The sequence below is a fragment of the Ursus maritimus genome, unplaced genomic scaffold (assembly GCF_017311325.1).
Source record: "Ursus maritimus isolate PB19 unplaced genomic scaffold, ASM1731132v1 scaffold_6, whole genome shotgun sequence".
NCBI classification, from domain to species: domain Eukaryota; kingdom Metazoa; phylum Chordata; class Mammalia; order Carnivora; family Ursidae; genus Ursus; species Ursus maritimus.
In genome coordinates this window covers 25,639,965-25,659,995 of record NW_024426774.1, presented here as the reverse complement: position 1 = coordinate 25,659,995, position 20,031 = coordinate 25,639,965, and the positions used below count along the sequence as shown (strand labels likewise).

At 40.3% G+C, this 20,031-nt stretch overlaps 1 protein-coding gene across 2 annotated transcripts in view; it reads right to left on the bottom strand.

Annotated features, from left to right (window-relative positions):
- TTC27 (tetratricopeptide repeat domain 27) overlaps positions 1 to 20,031 on the bottom strand; it is a 184,070-nt gene that overhangs the window by 59,076 nt on the left and 104,963 nt on the right. For both annotated transcript variants that reach the window (XM_008700249.2, XM_008700250.2), the window contains one exon: positions 19,227 to 19,349. In XM_008700249.2, the coding sequence (XP_008698471.1) occupies positions 19,227 to 19,349 (123 nt within the window). The remainder of the gene's footprint in view (positions 1 to 19,226; positions 19,350 to 20,031) is intronic.

The window sequence follows — 20,031 nt, the reverse complement described above, 5'->3', positions numbered from 1 at the left end:
TCACCCAGTTCCTATCCTTGAGTCATTTCACAGAGTCAGAGCCTCTTAAAAAAAAAAATTAGGAAAGAAGAGGGAAGGAAGGAAGGAAGGAAGGAAGGAAGGAAGGAAGGAAGGAAGGAAGGAAGGAAGGAAGGAAGGAAGGGGCAAGCCAATACTGGTGAGGAAGGACCCTGCTATAATATAACTATCATATACCATAATTCTTCCCTTGTCTTCCACAAAGACATAAACTTTAATATTTACCAGGTAATTCTTTCCTGGGGGAAAAGAAATACCTGTCTTATCAGTGTTGGTAAGTTCTTAGTTAATGCTAATCCTCTGGGACCCAGAACATCATCATGATGAGTTACTGGGTTTATGGGAGTCAGTAGATCCCATAGTAGGCCCAGTAAGTCATATGTACCTCCATGTCAACTTGCTTCAGTTGAATCTCTGTTTCCCCAAATCCCTTTCCCTTCAGATTTTGCACTACAGTTGGTCAGGGGGGAATTTGTTGGGCATCTGAAAGGCAGAAGAAAAGCAACAGCCTTTACTCTTGGAAGGTGGTCATGATTAAGTACGGTGTCACACAAGATGCAGAGATGTCCTGCAGACCCCAGCTTGTACTTTGCTCTATGTATCTAGCTTGTGCTTCTGACTGTAGACCCCGCCAACCAATAGCAGCCCCAGGACCACCATGAGACATTTCACTGGGGACCCACAGGGCTGGCAGCTACAAACAGACGACAGCTTTCCACAGATCTCTCCACAAGTTCCTCTCTCATGCTCCCATTTCAATGGCTGGAAGGACTCGGCTTCTCAGATTCCCTGGTGAGTTCTGACTTATCCACCGTGCCAGTGCTTCAAGTGGACTGGGAAATGATTTCTTTCCCTGATCTTTCTACTTCCTCTTCCACACATTCATTTCTCCAGCTCTTCCCACATTTGTGTAAGATCTAATTCCTTTAGTAAGCCCCTTGATGACATCCCAAAACTACTCAAAGTGGCCCTGCTTCCATCAACAAAACCTGAATGATACAATTTTTTTCATCTTTTGCCTTTTAAACCTCTTATGTGTCCTGCCATTTGATAATGATTTACAGATTAGTTTTTATCCAACAGGCATTAAATGCATTATCTCACTTAATCCCTGTAGTAAGTCTGAGAGGTAGATATTAAGATGTCCCTTTTTAATATAAAGAAATAGAAGTTTAGATTCCTTGGTCAACTGGTCATCCCCAAACCAAGAGATACTAAGTTGAAAAATGGGACCTTAATTTCAGGCTCCATACTTTTCCTATATTCCACAGGTAGGTATAAGCAAAAATGGTGGTCTAAGAACCTCTGAAAATTCCCTACTCCATAAAAGCAACAAGAAAACTGGCAAAAAGTATTAGAATCAACTTTTTCATAATCCTGGAAATTAACCAAAAGCTTGAAATAATCCAGAGAATGTTATTTAAAAAAAAAAATGATGATATCTTGGTAAGAACAACAAGCTTTGTGTAATTTTAACTTGCACCACTCCTATTCCATTTCTCCAACTCTGCAGTAGCCTTGAAAACCAACAGCAGGAAATGGTGGTGATAATGACCTGGCAGCCACCAGAGGGAACAGAGTGGGTTTAGAGCAACTCTCAAGTCTCATTTCCAAAAAATTGTCATTATCCGACCTGGCTGGTGGTTGCCTGGAAGAATCCACTTGCAAGGCTGTCTGTAATTGAACCGACCTCTGAGTTTGCCCAGTGAAAAGCCCTCTAAAAACCAATTACAACTGGTTGATTTTGTAGCTGTCTGAAGTGTTAAATAACATGTGGGACAAACAACAGGCTAACCAAAAAACTTAAAAGTGAAAAAAGGGAGTGAGATACACATAATGGCTTTGAAAGGCTCCAACGTAGCATGATCAGGAAAGACCCAAGAAGGCCCTAAGCTCTCACCTCAATCTGACCTCGAGGCTTTGCACCAGCAGTCAGTGAAAGTGACAAGTGTTAACTGCCCACCTCAGTGTTGGAAGCATGTTCCAACACACACACACACACACACACACACACACACACAGAGCCCAACAGCAAAGACTGGGACACTTGTTGCTTCAGGCATTCAAGGAATTTTCTGTCCAACCCGTTAGCTGACCATTAAGCTGACCAACCTGAGACTTCAGTGGCTGCACAAGACAAAGAATAGAGATTTTACAGAATTAGTCAAGAAATATCACTAAACAAACAAACAAAAATCACAAACAGCAATAACAACCTGATTTCCAGAGTTGCCACACTACATTATTTAAAATGCCCAATTTTCAACAACAAATTACAAAAATAAGCAAAGAAGCAAGAAGGTATGGCCATTACATAAGAAAAAAGAAGGAATCGATAGAAACTCACTGAGATGCCCAGATGATGGGCTTAACAGGCACTTAAAACATACTATTTTAAATGATCCCTAGTACAAGGACTAAGAAAATAACTTAAAAAAAAAAGTAGTGGGGCTGGGCTGGCTCAGTCACTACAGCATGCAACTCTTGACCTTGGGGTTGTGAGTTCAAGCCCCACATTGGATGTAGAGATTACTTAAAAATAAAATCTAGGAAAAAAAAAAAAAAGTAAAAATGACAAGGGAATTAAAATGGCACACTGGAAAATATCCATTTAGCCAAAAAGAAGACAGTAATAGGGAAANNNNAAAGAGAAATACATAAAACATATAGAAAATAACAAAATGACTAATAAACATCCTATATTATCAGTAATTAAATTAAATGTAAAAGGATTAAACACAACAGTCAAAGGCAGAGATTGGCAGAAAGGATAACAAAAAAATGACCCAAACAAATGCTGTCAACAAGAGACACACTTCAGATTCATCCACACAAAAAGGCTGAAAACCAAAGACAGAGAGAGAGAGAGAGAACGAAAGAAAGAAAAGGAAAGGAAAGGAAAGGAAAGGAAAGGAAAGGAAAGGAAAGGAAAGAAAGGGAAAGGAAAGGAAAGAAAAGAAAAAGAAAGGAATGGAGGCGCAGGGAGGGAAGGAGGAAAGTTCCGAAGAAGGAAGGAAGGAAGGAAGATCAGGTACACAATAACCAAAAGAGGGCTGGACTGGCTGCATTAATATTAGACAAAACTTACCTTAAGACAAAAATTGTTAATAGAACAAAGAAAGGATATTTTAATGATAAACATTCAATCTATCAAGAAGACATAATCAAAAGTATATATTCACCTAACACAGAGCCCCAAATTACATGAAGCAAAAACTGACATATCTAAAGGGAGAAATATACAATTCATCAATAATATTTGAAGACTTCACTTTCCAACTTTGGATAAAAGATAGAACAACTATACAGAAGATAGAAATAGAAGACTTGAACAATGCTATAAACCAACTAAGCCTAAAAGACACCTAAATAACACTCCACCCAACAGCAGTGTAACACAACACACAGAACACTCTCCAGGATATACCACATGTTAGACTGTAAAACAAGTCTCAGTGAATTTGAAAGCACTGAAGTCATACTTAGTATGTTCTCCAATTATGATGGGTTGAAATCAGAAATCAAAAACAAAAAGAAATTTAGGAAATTAACAAATTCATGGAAATTAAATAATACAGTCCTAAATAACCAACGGGTCAAAAAAGAAATCACTGGGAAATTAAAAACACTTTGAGATAAATGAAAACAACGTAATATGCCAAAAGTTATAGGAAGCAGTGAAAACAGTGTTTAGAGGGAAATTACAGCTATAAATGCCTATTTGGAAAAAGAGAAAAGATCTCAAAGCAATCATGTAATCTTTCACCATAAGAAACTAGGGGGAAAAAAAAAAGTAAACCCAACCCAAAGAAGCAGAAGGAAGGAAATAATAAAGATTAGTGTAAATAAATAAACCAAAAGTTGGTTCTTTGGACTGAAATTACTAAAGTCAGAAATGAAAGATGAGAAATTACCACCAACCTCATAGAAATAAAAAGGATTATAAGGGAGTACTATACTCCACAGGTGTCCTATATAAAAAACAGGATCCAAGATTCAGAACATCAAGTCATACCCTTTAAACACCTGCATGATCTAAAGCTACCATTCTACAAATATTTATTCTACTTCTAACTGCACTGTAATATAGACCATAAAGATCACCAGAGTCCAAAGACATACAACACAGACCTGGTGTTGGCAACCTTGCAAAGAAGACAAATACACAAATGAAAGATTAAATAATAATCAGGAAAACCTTCACATTTGGGAACGATACGATACTGAGGATTTCAAATACTTCCTTCACCAGCTCATATCCATCTAAGCTCTTAAAAGAATGAGGAACAGAGAGAGTGGGTAATGTGCAACTTCTTGTTACCAAACAATATCGATTCTGGGTATTTTATTCACCATGACATGGGTCTGCAGGGCCAGAATGGGGCAGCTTCCTGAAGAAGTTAAGAAACACAAGAGCAGCGATCTTGCTTGGTCTAAACTGGCCTCTTCTTTCCTCAAATTCCTATCCCACATTTTTTTGTTAGATAAGTGAGTTCTTTCTCCTTGAGATCTTATACCTCTTCATCCTGCCAACAGAACGATCTTTCCCAAGGGCAAAGCTTGTAGGCAATGTATTTCCTTTCTTCAGTTAGTCACCCTGCATTCCTCAGTCTTCTTCCTCACTCTCTCCAAAATGCTCTATATGCTCCTCCCCCTCCACTTAGCCACTCAATTTATGTAATTTATTATCAAATAAAGAACTATAAAAGACATGCCCAGTGAACATAAATAAACCACAAGGGCTTATAATATCCCTTTTGCAATACCAAAATGTGGGTGGCCAGAAATCTCCACAGAATGCAAAAGGTTTGATATTTCTGGCTATGGGCTGCTACTTCCCTACGGGAAAATAGAGATGCACGTTTTTAAAGAATACAAGAAATTTGTCATCTAAATATCTATTAGAAAGGATAAAACAGGGCATCTGAGTGGCTCAGTCACTTAAGTGTCTGATTCTTTTTTTTTTTTTAAGATTTTATTTATTTATTTGACAGAGAGAGAGAGACAGCCAGCGAGAGAGAGGGAACACAAGCAGGGGGAATGGGAGAGGAAAAAGCAGGCTCCCAGCGGAGGAGCCTGATATGGGGCTCGATCCCAGAATGGCGGGATCACGCCCTGGGCTGAAGGCAGACGCTTAACAACTGAGCCACCCAGGCGCCCCTGATTCTTGATTTCTGCTCGGGTCTTGATTTCAGGGTTGTGAGTTCGGGCCCCATGCTGGACTCCACACTAGGCATGGAGGCTACTTAAGAAAAAAAAAAAAAAAAAAAGAATAAAACTACATTCCCAAACACAAAAACACATACTTAAATGGGCAACTGGCTACAATTAAACTGGGTTGCTTGTGAGAATCCTGTGAGCTGCAAACCCCAAAGACTATTCCTCTACCCAAATATACATACATATCTAGGCTGTTACAAAATCTGTTTTATTCTGGAATTGCAAACAACTAATTATTATTCTTAATACAATTTTGTGGCAATAACTATACACAGCGAATCTCGGTATAAAATGACATCAGCCGAGGCTCAAGTAGAGCCTACAGTTATGGCTGAACTAACGTTCCACTTGCTGATAACTGCACTGGTAACCCACTCTGCTTCGAACAAGGGTCCCCACACTCAAATGCCCATAGATTCTTGCCAATCATAGAGATTATGAAGCAGGCTGGGGAGTGAGCCCATAAAAGATGGAGCCCTGCTGAACTCCAGCCAGGTAGCACAATAATGTGGGAATTTGGCCTCATGTTTCCACATTGTTTGATTCTTTAAGAGAAGCCAAACAAAATACGTCTTGCAATGTCAGATTTAGACTATTAAACTTCCACCCTACAGTAGCCCTCAACTGCGCTTTTTCCTGCCCAGCATCCCTGCGAGCACTTAGGTGCCTTTAGTCAGAAAGGCACTTCAAATGCTAGTTCTGCTTATAAACTGTAGGACTGTGAGCACGTTAACTAATATCTTGAGAGTTTGTTTTTTACTTGTACGTTACCTACAAGAACGAGATGTGAAATGTACCTAGCTTTTTGTCAGGCATACAGTAAGGCCTAACCTAATGTTTGTGTTCTTTCTCAACTCCCTCTATTGGAAAACCAGATTAGAAAGTAAGATGCTTGAGTTTTCACTGCTAGGAAGAGAGAAGTGCACAGAAACAGCTTCTAGGGACGTTAAAATTTTCTGTAAATAATCACGTTGGTCAACTGTGTATAGTTGCTCCCACAGAAGAATTGTTGTCAACTGCTGAATAAGTGATTATGTAACTGGGTCGAGAGGACTAGAGGAAGTGAGGTCAAAGGGGAAAACTTCTGATGATTACAAAATTAAAGTTAAATTTTTCCACATAAGCTAATCTCAACCAAACATCAGTTTTGTTATGAAAATGTACAGAATCATAGGAGGAGATCCTAGCGATCTCAGCAAAAAAGCCTATACAAGGTACAAAGTGAGTGGACTACTGCTTTAGAGAAGGACAGCGGAGGGAGAAATATTTAAACTCTCAATACGATGTCCAGATAGAATTCGGAAGCTGTACAATATTCCATCTTAACACCTGCTCTATCTTACTCAAATATTCTATTCATGTGGATCTGTACTATCAGGCTATAAGCTTCTTGGAGGTAAGTTCTGTCTCTCACTCCTCTTTGGTATACCATTGCCCAGCACACAGTAGGTACTCTATAAATGCTGGATAAGTTCGACTGAAATTCACACTAAGTCACAAAGGGCTACTGGTGTTTCCTAAGGGGCTTCAGATTCTAAATAAAGACATAAAAGATTCTTCCCACTGGGAACAACGGGAGAACTCCTTCAGGGGATGTGATCCGGCTGACATCAATACTGAGGATGACTAAGTTAGGACATATCTAATAACAAGTTAGTTCTAGTGAACAGAGAGGTCAAACAGCAGAATGTGAATTTCACAGCCCTTATAACCCAAGTGGTTACACCTAGGAAATGGTCGCACCTAGGAAATGACTCTTGTTGGGAATAAAAGCACTAAGAAACAAAACCGATGCTCCCATATGGGTAAAAGTGAAGCTCAATCTCTGGTCAAAAAGGAGATAAAACAGTTCAGGACAACTACTCATCCTCCAGTCAGAGCAATTATCACAGCAAAGTGCCCTTGTTGGCGGTGATTTATGCCTTGATTTTGTGAATGAGCGAAAGGCATTAATAATTCGAATGTGTGACAAGTGTGGCCTGGCCTTCATCTGACGTGACACCTGCTCAGTAGAGAGCGACCACAAACTAGCAGAGCAGCAACAAGAAGCAGCCCTCCTGTCAAAGAACGAAGGGGGAAAACAAGCTCTAGACCCAGATACGGTGCGAACTGTAACAAGCATGTTTGAGGACTGCAGAAATGACAGCAGTAGGCTTAATGGCTAGAGGCTTGTTCCAAAGGGATGGAAAAAAGGCAGGCTAAGAATTTAAGGCCACACTAGTAGTCAGATTTGGCCACTTGACAATAGCTTTAGGCTTAAAAAAGTGTGTTTGTATGATTGTGTGCATACAACTCAAGCCACTTTGGGCGTAGTTTATTCCAGTCTTCTCCCTGGTAGCAGAGAGTGAAAATGGATTCTGATGTTCCCTATTATAGTGGCTGGCTCTAAAGACAGAGAAAATGGGGGTGCCCGGGTGGCTCAGTTGGTTAAGCATCTGACTCTTGATTTCAGCTCAGGTCATGATCTCAGGGTCATGAGATCCAGCTCCACACTGGGTGTGGAGCCTGCTTAAGATTTTCTCTCCCCTCTCCTAGCAGAAAGGTAGTTTGCTCCTACTCTAAATTCTTGTCCTATGAACAGCAACTGAGAGGTGAAAAGTGCAGAACATTTCATCCTACCCCAGCAGGTCGCCCCCAGCTAGACTTCTTCTGTGTGATGGTGCCTAGTCCCGTTCACTCTCTCACTGAGCCAAGTGCTCACTAATTGCCTTTTACATTTATGTGTGTGACAACATCATGCTCTGGCTTGATTTTCCAAAGGGAACTTGCCAGCATAAATACTCCAGGTCCAAGATAAAACAGACTAATTAAAAACAGGCCTAGTTAAGTGTAGAACAATGGAGTTAAGATGGCGGAGGAGTAGGGAACCCCTTTTTCAGCCGGTCCCCTGAGTCAAGTTGGAGAGGTACCAGAACAGCCTGAACATCCACGGAATCAGCCTGAGACGCAGGAAGATACATCTGGATCTCTACAAATGAACATCTCCAGCGCTGAGTATTGAGGTACGAAGCGGGGAGCCGTGAAACCACGCAGATATCGGAAGATAAATGGAAGGGGGAGGGAGCCGCCACATTCGGGCGCCAGGAAGCGGTAGCCACCTGCACGGGGGAGCGGGGGGAGCGGGTGGAATCGAGGACCGGCACCCGCGAGAGAGCAGACTGAGACCATGAGCCAGGAACGCGCACCACCTGACTGAGGGCCGGAGCGTTGGAGCGCACGGGGGGCGGCTGGCGGCAGGCGGCGTTAGAAACACAAAGGACAGAGACGAGCCGGCCCTGGAAGTGAGGGCTGGGACGCCAGGTGTGGGGTGCACATCCCGGGATGCTGCAGGGTTGAGCAGCACCAACAGAAACAGAGTTAAAGTGGCCAGAACATCAGTGGAGAACGGTCCGCGATCCCTCTGTTCTGAGACAGAGGCTGAGATTCGGCCACTGCTGCTCTGACTCTCAGAAGAGGCACAGCAAACCGCCAGGGAAAGCCGCCAGAGAACAAAAGCCTAGAAATACCGGCTTCCAGTGTGCCCGTTCCCATCCCCCCTTGCAGGGGACATGGAGACTCTACCCAAACAGGGTTGCCTGAGTATCGGCACGGCAGGCCCCTCTCCCAGAAGGCAGGCTGAAAAATCAAGAAGCCCACACCCCTAAGATCCCTATAAAACAAGGGCACAAGGCCTGGGTCCCGGTCAATAATTTGGGCTCTGGACAACCCCACAACTTCTCCTCATCAGAATGACGAGAAGGAGAAATCCCCCAGCAAAGAAAAGACAATGAGTCTGTGGCCTCTGCCACAGAACTAATGGATGTGGATATAACCAAATTATCAGAAATGGAATTCAGAGTAACAATGGTCAAGATGATGTGTAGACTTGAAAAAAGTATTAACGAAATGGTAATGAGAATATTGAATCTCTAAGGGCGGAAATGAGAGCGAACCTGGCAGAAATTAAAAATTCTATGAGCCAAATGCAGTCAATACTAGAGGCTCTGAAAGTCAGGGTGAATGAGGCAGAAGAATGTATGAGCGAATTGGAGGATGTGTTAGAAGAGAAAACTAAAATAGAATCTGGACTTAAAAAAATCCACGCTCATGAATGTAGGTTACGGGAGATTACAGACTCAATGAAACGTTCCAATGTCAGAATCATCGGCATCCCCGAGAGGGTGGAGAAAAACAGAGGTCTAGAAGACATATTTGAACAAATTGTAGCTGAGAACTTCCCTAATCTAGCAAGGGAAACAAACATCCGTGTCCAAGAGGCAGAGAGGACTCCTCCCAAGCTCAACCACGACAAACCTATGCCACGTCACGTCATAATGCAGTTCACAAATATTAGCTCCAAGGATACAGTATTGAAAGTGGCCAGGGCAAAGAAATTTCTCATGTACCAAGGCAAAAGTTATCAGAATTACGTCATACCTGTCTACACAGACCTGGAATGAGAGAAAGGGTGGGGGGGGGGCATTTTTAAAGCTCCTTCAGAGAAAAACATGCAGCCAAGGATCCTTTATCCAGCAAGGCTGTCATTCAGAATGGATGGAGAAATAAAGACCTTCCAGAATCGCCAGTCATTGACCAATTTCGTAACCACAAAACCAGCCCTACAGGAGATAATAAGGGGGTTTTTATAAAGGTATAAAGCCCCCAAGAGTGATACAGAACAGAAAGTCACAATCGATAGAAACAAAGACTTTATGGCAAAATGGCATCATTAAAATCATATCTCTCAATATTCAGTCTCAATGTAAATGGCCTAAATGCTCCCATAAATGCCACAGGGTTGCAGATTGGATAAAAAGACAGGACCCATCCATTTGCTGTCTACAAGAGACTCATTTTGAACCTAAAGATACATTCAGACTGAAAGTAAAGGAATGGAATACCATCTTTCATGCCAATGGACCTCAAAAGAAAGCTGGGGTAGCAATTCTCATATCAGACAGACTGGATTTTAAACTTAAGACTATAGTTAGAGACACAGAAGGGCACTATATTATTCTTAAAGGATGTATCCAACAAGTGGCTATGACAATTATAAATATATATGCCCCCAACAGGGGAGCAGCAAGATACACAAGCCAACTCTTAACCAGAATAAAAAGACATATAGATAAAAATACGTTAATAGTAGGGGACTTCAACACTCCACTATCAGAAACAGAACACCCAAGAAAAAATCGACAAAGAAACAAGGGCTTTGAATGTCATACTCGACGAGTTGGACCTCATAGATATATATAGAACACTACAGCCCAGAACGAAAGAATACTCATTCTATTCTAATGCCCATGGAACATTCTCAAGAATAGACCATGTTCTGGGACACAAAACAGGTCTCAACTGATACCAAAAGACTGAAATTATTCCCTGCATATTCTCAGACCACAATGCTTTGAAATTGGAACTCAACCACAAGGAAAAATTTGGAAGAAACTCAAACACTTGGAGACTAAGAACCATCCTGCTCAGGAATGATTCAATAAACCAGGAAATCAAAAATCAATTTAAACAATTTATGGAGACCAACGAGAATGAAAACACAATGGTCCAAAACCTATGGACGTTACGTTGGAATTAACTTAACCAGAGACGTAAAGGCAGTCTTAAGGGGGAAATACATAGCTGTCCAAGCCTCACTCAAAAGAACAGAAAAATCTAAAATGCAGTTTTTATATTTTCACCTCAAGAAGCTGGAACAGCAACAGAGGGACAGGCCTAATCCACGCACGAGGAAGCAGTTGACCAAGATTAGAGCAGAAATCAATGAATTAGAAACCAGGAGTACAGCAGAGCAGATCAACAGAACTAGAAGCTCGTTCTTTTTAAAATTATGAATGAAAAAGGAGAGGTCACGACGAACACCATTGAAATTGGAAGGATTATTAGAAATTTTTATCAACAGCTATATGCCAATAAACTAAGCAATCTGGAAGAGATGGAATCCTTCCTGGAAACCTATAAACTACCAAGATTGAAACCGGAAGAAATTGATTCCTTAAACAGGCCAATTAATTATGAAGAAATTGAGTCAGTGATAAACAACCTTCCAAATAACAAAACTCCAGGCCCGGACGGTTTTCCTGGGGAATTCTACCAAACATTCAAAGAAGAAATAATACCTATTCTCCTAAAGCTACTTCAAAAAATAGAAACAGAGGGAAAGCTACCAAACTCATTCTATGAGGCCAATATTACCTTGATCCCCAAACCAGGCAAAGACCCCATCAAAAAGGAGAATTACAGACCGATTTCCCTAATGAATATGGATGCCAAAATCCTCAACAAGATACTTGCTAATAGAATCCAACAGTACATTAAAAGGATTATCCATCACGATCAAGTGGGATTCATACCTGGGATGCAAGCGTGGTTCAATATTCGCAAATCAATCAGCGTGATACATCATATCAACAAGAAAAGACTCAGGAACCATATGATCCTCTCAATCGATGCCGAAAAAGCATTTGACAAAATACAGCATCCTTTCCTGATTAAAACCCTTCAGAGTGTAGGAATAGAAGGTACATTTCTCAATCTCATAAAAGCCATCTATGAAAAGCCTACTGCAAATATTATTCTCAATGGGGAAAAGCTGGAAGCCTTTCCCTTAAGATCAGGAACACGACAAGGATGCCCACTCTCGCCACTATTATTCAACATAGTACTAGAAGTCCTTGCAACAGCAATCAGACGACAAAAAGGGATCAAAGGTATTCAAATTGGCAAAGAAGAAGTCAAAATGTCTCTCTTTGCAGATGACATGATACTCTATATGGAAAACCCAAAAGAAGCCACTCCCAAACTATTAGAAGTTATAGAGCAATTCAGTAACGTGGCAGGATACAAAATAAATGCTCAGAAATCAGTTGCATTTCTATACACGAATAACGAGACCGAAGAAAGAGAAATTAGGGAATCCATCCCATTTACAATAGCACCAAAAACCATACGTTACCTTGGAATTAACTTAACCAGAGACGTAAAGGACCTATATTCTAGAAACTATAAATCACTCTTGAAAGACATTGAGGAAGACATAAAAAGATGGAAAGATATTCCATGCTCATGAATCGGAAGAATTAACATAGTTAAAATGTCCATGCTACCCAGAGCAATCTACACTTTCAATGCTATCCCGATCAAAATACCAAGGACATTTTTCAAAGAACTGGAACAAACAGTCCTTAAATTTGTATGGAAACAGAAAAGGCCCCGAATCTCCAAGGAACTGTTGAAAAGGAAAAACAAAGCTGGGGGCATCACAATGCCGGATTTCGAGCTGTACTACAAAGCTGTGATCACAAAGACAGCATGGTACTGGCACAAAAACAGACACATAGACCAATGGAACAGAATAGAGAGCCCAGAAATGGACCCTCGGCTCTTTGGGCAACTAATATTTGATAAAGCAGGAAAAAACATCCGGTGGGAAAAAGACAGTCTCTTCAATAAATGGTGCTGGGAAAATTGGACAGCTACATGCAAGAGAATGAAACTTGACCACTATCTCACACCATACACAAAAATAAACTCCAAATGGATGAAAGACCTCGATGTGAGACAGGAATCCATCAAAATTCTAGAGGAGAACATAGGCAGCAACCTCTACGACATCGGCCAAAGCAACCTTTTTCATGACACATCCCCAAAGGCAAGAGAAACAAAAGATAAAATGAATTTATGGGACTTCATCAAGATTAAAAGTTTCTGCACAGCCAAGGAAACAGTCAGAAAAACTAAGAGGCAGCCCACGGAATGGGAGAATATATTTGCAAATGACACTACAGATAAAAAACTGGTATCCAAGATCTACAAAGAACTTCTCAAACTCAATACACAAGAAACAAATAAATAAATCATAAAATGGGCAGAAGATATGAACAGACACTTTTCCAATGAAGACATACAAATGGCTAACAGACACATGAAAAAATGTTCAAAATCATTAGCCACCAGGTAAATTCAAATCAAAACCACACTTACGCCAGTTAGAATGGCAAAAATAGACAAGGCAGGAAACAACAATTGTTGGAGAGGATGTGGAGAAAGGGGATCCCTCCTACATTGTTGGTGGGAATGCAAGTTGGTACAGCCACTCTGGAAAACAGTGTGGAGGTCCCTTAAAAAGTTAAAAATTGAGCTACCCTATGATCCAGCCATTGCACTACTGGGTATTTACCCCAAAGATACAGACGTAGTGAAGAGAAGAGCCATATGCACCCCAATGTTCACAGCAGCAGTGTCCACAATAGCTAAATCGTGGAAGGAGCCAAGATGCCCTTCAACAGATGACTGGATTAAGAAGTTGTGGTCCATATATACAATGGAATATTACTCAGCTATCAGAAAGAACGAGTTCTCAACATTTGCTGCAACATGGACGGCAATGGAGGAGATAATGCTAAGTGAAATAAGTTAAGCAGAGAAAGACAATTATCATATGGCTTCACTCATTTATGAAACATAAGAACTAGGAAGATCAGTAGGGGAAGAAAGGGATAAAGAAAGGGGGGTAATCAGAAGGGGGAATGAAGCATGAGAGACTATGGACTCTGAGAAACAAACTGAGGGCTTCAGAGGGGAGGGGGGTGGGGGAATGGGATAGGGTGATGATGGGAAGTAAGGAGGGCACGTATTGCATGGTGCACTGGGTGTTATACGCAACTAATGAATCATCGAACTTTACATCAGAAACCAGGGATGTACTGTATAGTGACTAACAAAATATAATAAAAAACCATGAAAAAGAAAGAAGAAAAAAAAAAGAAAACAAGTGTACACAATGCAGATACACAGAAAAAAAAAACCAGGCCTAGTTATCCAATTAGCTGCTCATCTCCTATTTGCATTACCAAGTTACAGAGTATATTCAGTTATTTTGCCCTTTTTTCTCATTCAGGTCGGCACAACAGGTTTTGGCTTATAAACTGAACATCTAATTTCTTTTTTAAGATTTATCCACTTGTTTGAGAGAGAGAGCATGAGTGGGAAGGGCAGAGGAGAGGGGGGAGACAATCTCAAGCAGACTCTGCACTGAGCACAGAGCCCAAAGAGGGGTTCAATCTAGCAACCCTGAGATCAAGACCTGAGTCAAAACCAAGAGTGGCCACTCAACTGACAGTGCCACCCAGGAGCCCCTGTAATATCTAATTTCCACGGGATTAACAACAGCCTCAGTGAGAGGCAGGTATGGAGAAGGAGTGCAGGCTTAAGAGAAAAGGAAGGCTAAGCTCAGATTCCAAAATCTGCCACTTATGAAGGCTAATCAGTAAAGTGGTAAAAACAATTCATACTTTGTATGTTGTTAGATTAAAGAGATTATTAGATTAACAGATTAAAATGGAGGGGAGAGATCTCATAATTAGTTTTCAGAGAGAGAATATATGGCAGGAGTTGGAGAAGTTTCTTTCACCACATATAAAGTCCAAAGGGAGTATCTACTTGGAGATTTGCTTCAATGCAATAACTATTTATAATGAAAGGCTACAGGTCATTCATTTAGCAAAGATTTTGAGGATTTACCATGTGCCAGGCCTGTGCTAGGTGTTGGGGAGACCTCTGTAAACACTATAGACACAAGTCTGGTTCTTAAACAGCTTACAGTTTAGTAAGTGAAGTAAACCAGCAAATGGGATATCAGAGTAGTGTTGGGTGCCATCGGAGCACAGGAAAACACCCCAAATCTGAGAGGGAGGGAGCAGGGAAAGGTCAGCGTGGGAAGTAATCACCAAGGAAAAACCTGAAGAATAAGTAGAAGTGAGCTAAGGAGGACAAGTTCTAGACAGACAATAGCACATACAAAGGTCCTGAGGTGAAGCAATGCTGCAAAGCAGTTTCAATCTGGAGGAACTTTGAGCACAACCTCAACGAGCAAGTACAAAGGGGGACGAAGCAGAGATAAAAGAGTAAGGGGATAACGCGATTAGCAATGTAAGCAGGAGTCAGATCATGAAGTGGTCTGTAAACCATCCATGCTAAAGAGCTTCCCCCTGGAGACAAAGGGAATTTACTGAAGAGTGGGAATGACCTGATCAGATTTATTTTTCAAGAAGATCACTCTGACTGCATTGTGGGAAAAGAGTTTGGAAAATCTTTCACATCATATAAAGAAACTATTTTATATTTTTTTAAAGATTTTATTTATCTCTTTGACAGAGAGAGAGAAAGAGAGCACAAGTAGGCAGAGCAGCAGGCAGAGGGAGAAGGAGAAGCAGGTTTCCCGCTGAGCAGAGAGCCCAGTGCGGGACTCATTCCAGGACCCTGAGATCATGACCTGAGCTTACCTGACGGAGTCACCCAGGTGCCCCTAAAGAAACTATTTTAAAAGAAACCTTCTCCAGAGTGCCTGGGTGGCTCAGTCGGTTAAGCATCTGAATCGTAGTTTTGGCTCAGGTCATGATCTCAGGGTTCTGGGATCCAGCTCTGAATTGGGCTCCATGCTCAGTGAGGAGTCTGCTTGATGATTCTCTCTTGTCCTCACTGTCTACCCCTCCCCCTAGCTCGCATGCTCTTGCTGTAAAATAAATAAATAAATCTCAAAAAAAGAAACCTTTCCCCTACCCCCCCCTCAAAACCCAAACCAACTGCTAAAAGAATCTCGACTATTTTAGAAATAAAACATTTACTTGTAACTTAAAGGAAAACTTTTTAAGAGCTTTTGGCTACAATGACCTGCAAACATAGCAAAATAAAAGATAAGGCTATTAATCTCAGGTAAGCCTTGTTTGCTAGGAACAAGAGAAGAAAAGAGAGGTCCTACCCCTTACCATTCCACTCCCTTTACACCCACCTCTTGCAGGCAGTTTATACCAGCTCAATCTTTGTCTTTCATTTAGGGACCAAATTTATGCACCAAAATAAGAATTTGTCCATAGGCTTGGGGAAACTGCTAGAAGTGTGCCAGATAACTTTAAAAAACTAAATACTAACAGATGAGAACCTGTTCTTACCCCAAGGTCAAGCAGAATTAATCTAAGCTATTTTGCCAGTGGTCATTAAACCATAAGAATTTCTGTAAGTAGCGTCTAAATTAGAAAGTCTGAGACCCTACAACAATAGGGTGCAAGCACCAGAACACAATAATTAGAATTAGATACTTTCTCGAATTTGCCTTTTAAAAATAAATCATGCCATTAAGCACTAAATGCGAGGATTAAAATTTCACAAACTTCTAGTTAAATCAAATGTGGTGACAACTACTGGCACGTGACCAAATACTGAAAGAATCTCAGCTGTTTTAGAAATAAAACATTTGCTTCCAGCTTGAAGCAAAACTTTTTAGGGTCTATGGTTAAACTGATCTGCAAATATAGCATAAGAGTAACAGGTAAGAGAAGTCTTTTATGTGACAAATGAAATGCTAAGTCAACCTTTAAAATAAAAAATTGGGGGGATGTTTGGCTGAAACTCACAAAAGACTTTAAGACAAAGTAAATGACTACACATTCCTAAAAATTAAGATATGTACATTTTCTAGAATAATTAGAAACATGGAATTTATCATTATCATAAGACAATGCTTACAAGATCATGTGCCAATTAAAAAAACACTAATACTGCAACTACTTTAGAGGACAGAGTCAAATCCGTTCTCTGAAAGGAATCGATTCCTTATTTTTTTTCTTCTGCAATTAGAGAAAGTCTCTGCTTTCCACACTTTCTAAAAATAATTACGTAAATTTAGTATTTCAAAACATGCTTGGGAACTTGGGATTCAACAACTTAATTATTTCAAAAATCACTATTTCCAAAACTACTGTGATTTTATATACAGTTCATTTATTTAGTGACCAGCATAAAGGCCTAGCATAGTGAAGAATGACACAATGCGAAACACATCAGACTGGGAATCAAGATACTCATTCACCCATTTATTCCTTTGTTAAACAGCTGAGTCCTGCTTTAGTGCCAGGCCTACAGACACTAAAAAAATATTTAAGTCCTCAAAGAAACATAATAATATATTTCATCAAATTTGGGACACTATCAATCATAAGACTAACTCTTAACTAATAAAGAAAAAATGCTTTCAATTAAATGATGACATAATGCCTTGAATGAATCACATCAGCCTCTTGTTACTTTGATATTTTTAAAACCTATTCAGAAAAATTTGGCAGTTTTTCCTGCCTTCAATTCATTGCTTGACATTTTAAATGGCAACCATTCCTCCCTCCCCCGTCTCTATACAAAACATGCCTTCACCTACTCAGGGATGTCCTCCTTGCTTGGCTCCCATAAAGCACTTAGTTGATACTTTTGAAAAAAAGTAAATGAAATTGTGATGATTTCTCTAAAGGCCAATGTTGACTTCATGAATACCAAATATACATCTCTCTACTTTGTTTCAGTCCTTTTCTGTGTGTTCAATGACTTTTTGTTTCAATGCCAAATCATAATAAAATCTTTCTTGACGATATTCTAAAGAGCAATTAAATCCACCATATGTAGCAATGATATGGTACGTAACTCTATTGAAATGACGACACTAAACGTAACTGCAACTACGTGTAGACACGCACAGGCAATGACAATCTACCCAGATGGCCACCCGACAGCCAGCAACTGGAAGACGCCATCAAGTGTCAGACACATTCCAAATTCAGAGTGAGAAAAATGTGTCTTAGAATCACAGCGGTGAGAGCAGCCAACACCCATGTCGCACTGTGAGGAAAGGACCATTCTACCTACTTGACAGACGTTACATCATGAAAACCTGTACAGAGGTAGATTAAGTGCCTGCAGATGAGGAAACTGAGTCATGGGCAGAGGGGGGTGGGCGTGGGTAACTTGCCCAATACCACAAAGCTAGCACGTGGCCAGGCTAGCATTTGAATTCATATAGCCTGGGCTGAGAGGCTCTGCTGTGAACCCCTGGGCGGTGTGGCCTCTTGAGCTAATAATCAGTAACCGGCTTTGTGACCTGAGGCAAATCACCAGAGACTCCTTTCCTTATTTCAAAACAGAGGAAGTGGAACATATGATTACGGAGTTCTTTCCTGGGATGAAAATATTAAAATTCTATAATCTTCCACAGTAAAATTTTATTCCCATGCTGGTTTCTCCTTACGCTAATACAATGCAAACCCTCACTGCCATTAGTGATTACTGAAAGGAATGTAACTTTTACTACTAGTCTAAAATGAGACATACTTCGGGAGATATTTAAGAAACAGACACACACGTGCTTGTACCACTATTTCCTTTTTTTTAGGGTGATGGCAAAAGGTTGACTATGGAAATAAATGAGCCAATGTGTGGGTTTTACTCTGCTTGTCTACTATACTTATGATAGAAATTTAGTCATTTCAAAATTTAATCCAAAATTAACATATGACTTCAATGTGTCAGTTTCAACAGATACTCACAATGCAGAACTCCCTATTCTTTAAAAATTTTGTTCATTTATGGGGGGGAACCAACAAATTAATAACAGATATGAATACTGCAACATTTTTCCTCTTGAGCCAGTTTAAGGCTGGAATTAAATATGCATTACACACTTGACAACTCTTCTGCCCTAAGGACGGTGGGGGCCACACCCTTTAGATTTCCTTCTACAGGCCCAGCCAGCTGCTCTCCGTCCTAGGTAACCTCCCTTAAGCCCCACAAACTCTGATCATCAGGCAACCCAGTGAGGCTTAAAATAATTCCTAACATTTCACTCTGAAGTTGTCCTCAGGAGGAGAGTTAGCAAAGGAAAAAGATCAAAATACAGAGTCTTCAACACTTTCATTATTCATTCCTAAACATCATACATCGTACCAGTTTTGGCTTGCTTTTCTCTTTACATATACACATACATGTATACACATAAAATTATTTGCCCCAACAAAAATCAGAGAAAACATTAAAAAGATTTCTGGGGGAAAAGTGAAAAAGAGAATATAAGTGAACTACTAGCAAAAGTGGGCTTAGAAAAACAAAACAAGTGAGAAAGATGCCCCAAGACAGAAGGCTCTCATCAGTACACAGAATATTCCTTTACATACCTTTCCGTGCTGCCCTGCTCTCTCGTAACAAATGACAACATCTTCCCACATTTCTAGCTTCTCAAATATCTGAAGGGCTGAACTCGTGCATCCCAGCTCAAAGAGAAAGCCTGCAAGTTGGCGCTAGAAGAATCAAGTTAAAATAATGAACATTTCTTTATGTAAAGAGATTCCTCTTTCACTAGGCGGGTGCACTAACATGCCATTTTAAGGCTCTGCTTATGTAATAAATACATCATTTCTACAATTTGACCTCAACTAATTAGAAATCTGCAATGATTCAATACTTTCCTGTTTACTTTAGCAAGTTTCTTCATAGAGGGTAAGGAATTAAAACACTGTCATATAGGAACTTTCCAAAACACTCAATATATCCATTTTTTTCTAAGAACTCAGAAGAACTTAAAAGGCAAAATCAGTATTTCTTTCTTACGTAGAGATTCTGTGACCATCTCTGATTTGTAAAGCTGAGATCCAATAAATCAACTTAAAAAACTCTAGTTAGAATACCTGGTATCAAAAAGAGAAGTGTTGGCGGGGATGTGGAGAAGAGGGAACCCTCGTGCACTGTTGGTGGCAATGTCAATGGAAAACAGTATGAAGGCTCCTCAAAAAATAAAAATAGACCTACTAAGTGAGCCAGCAATTCCACTTCTGGGCCTTTATTCAAAGAAAATGAAAATATTCACTTAAAAAAATATCTCCACCCACATGTTCATTATAGCATTATTTACAATAACTGACACATAGAAGCAGCCTAAGTGTCCATCAAGGGATGAATGGGTAAAGAAATTGTAGTGTGTGT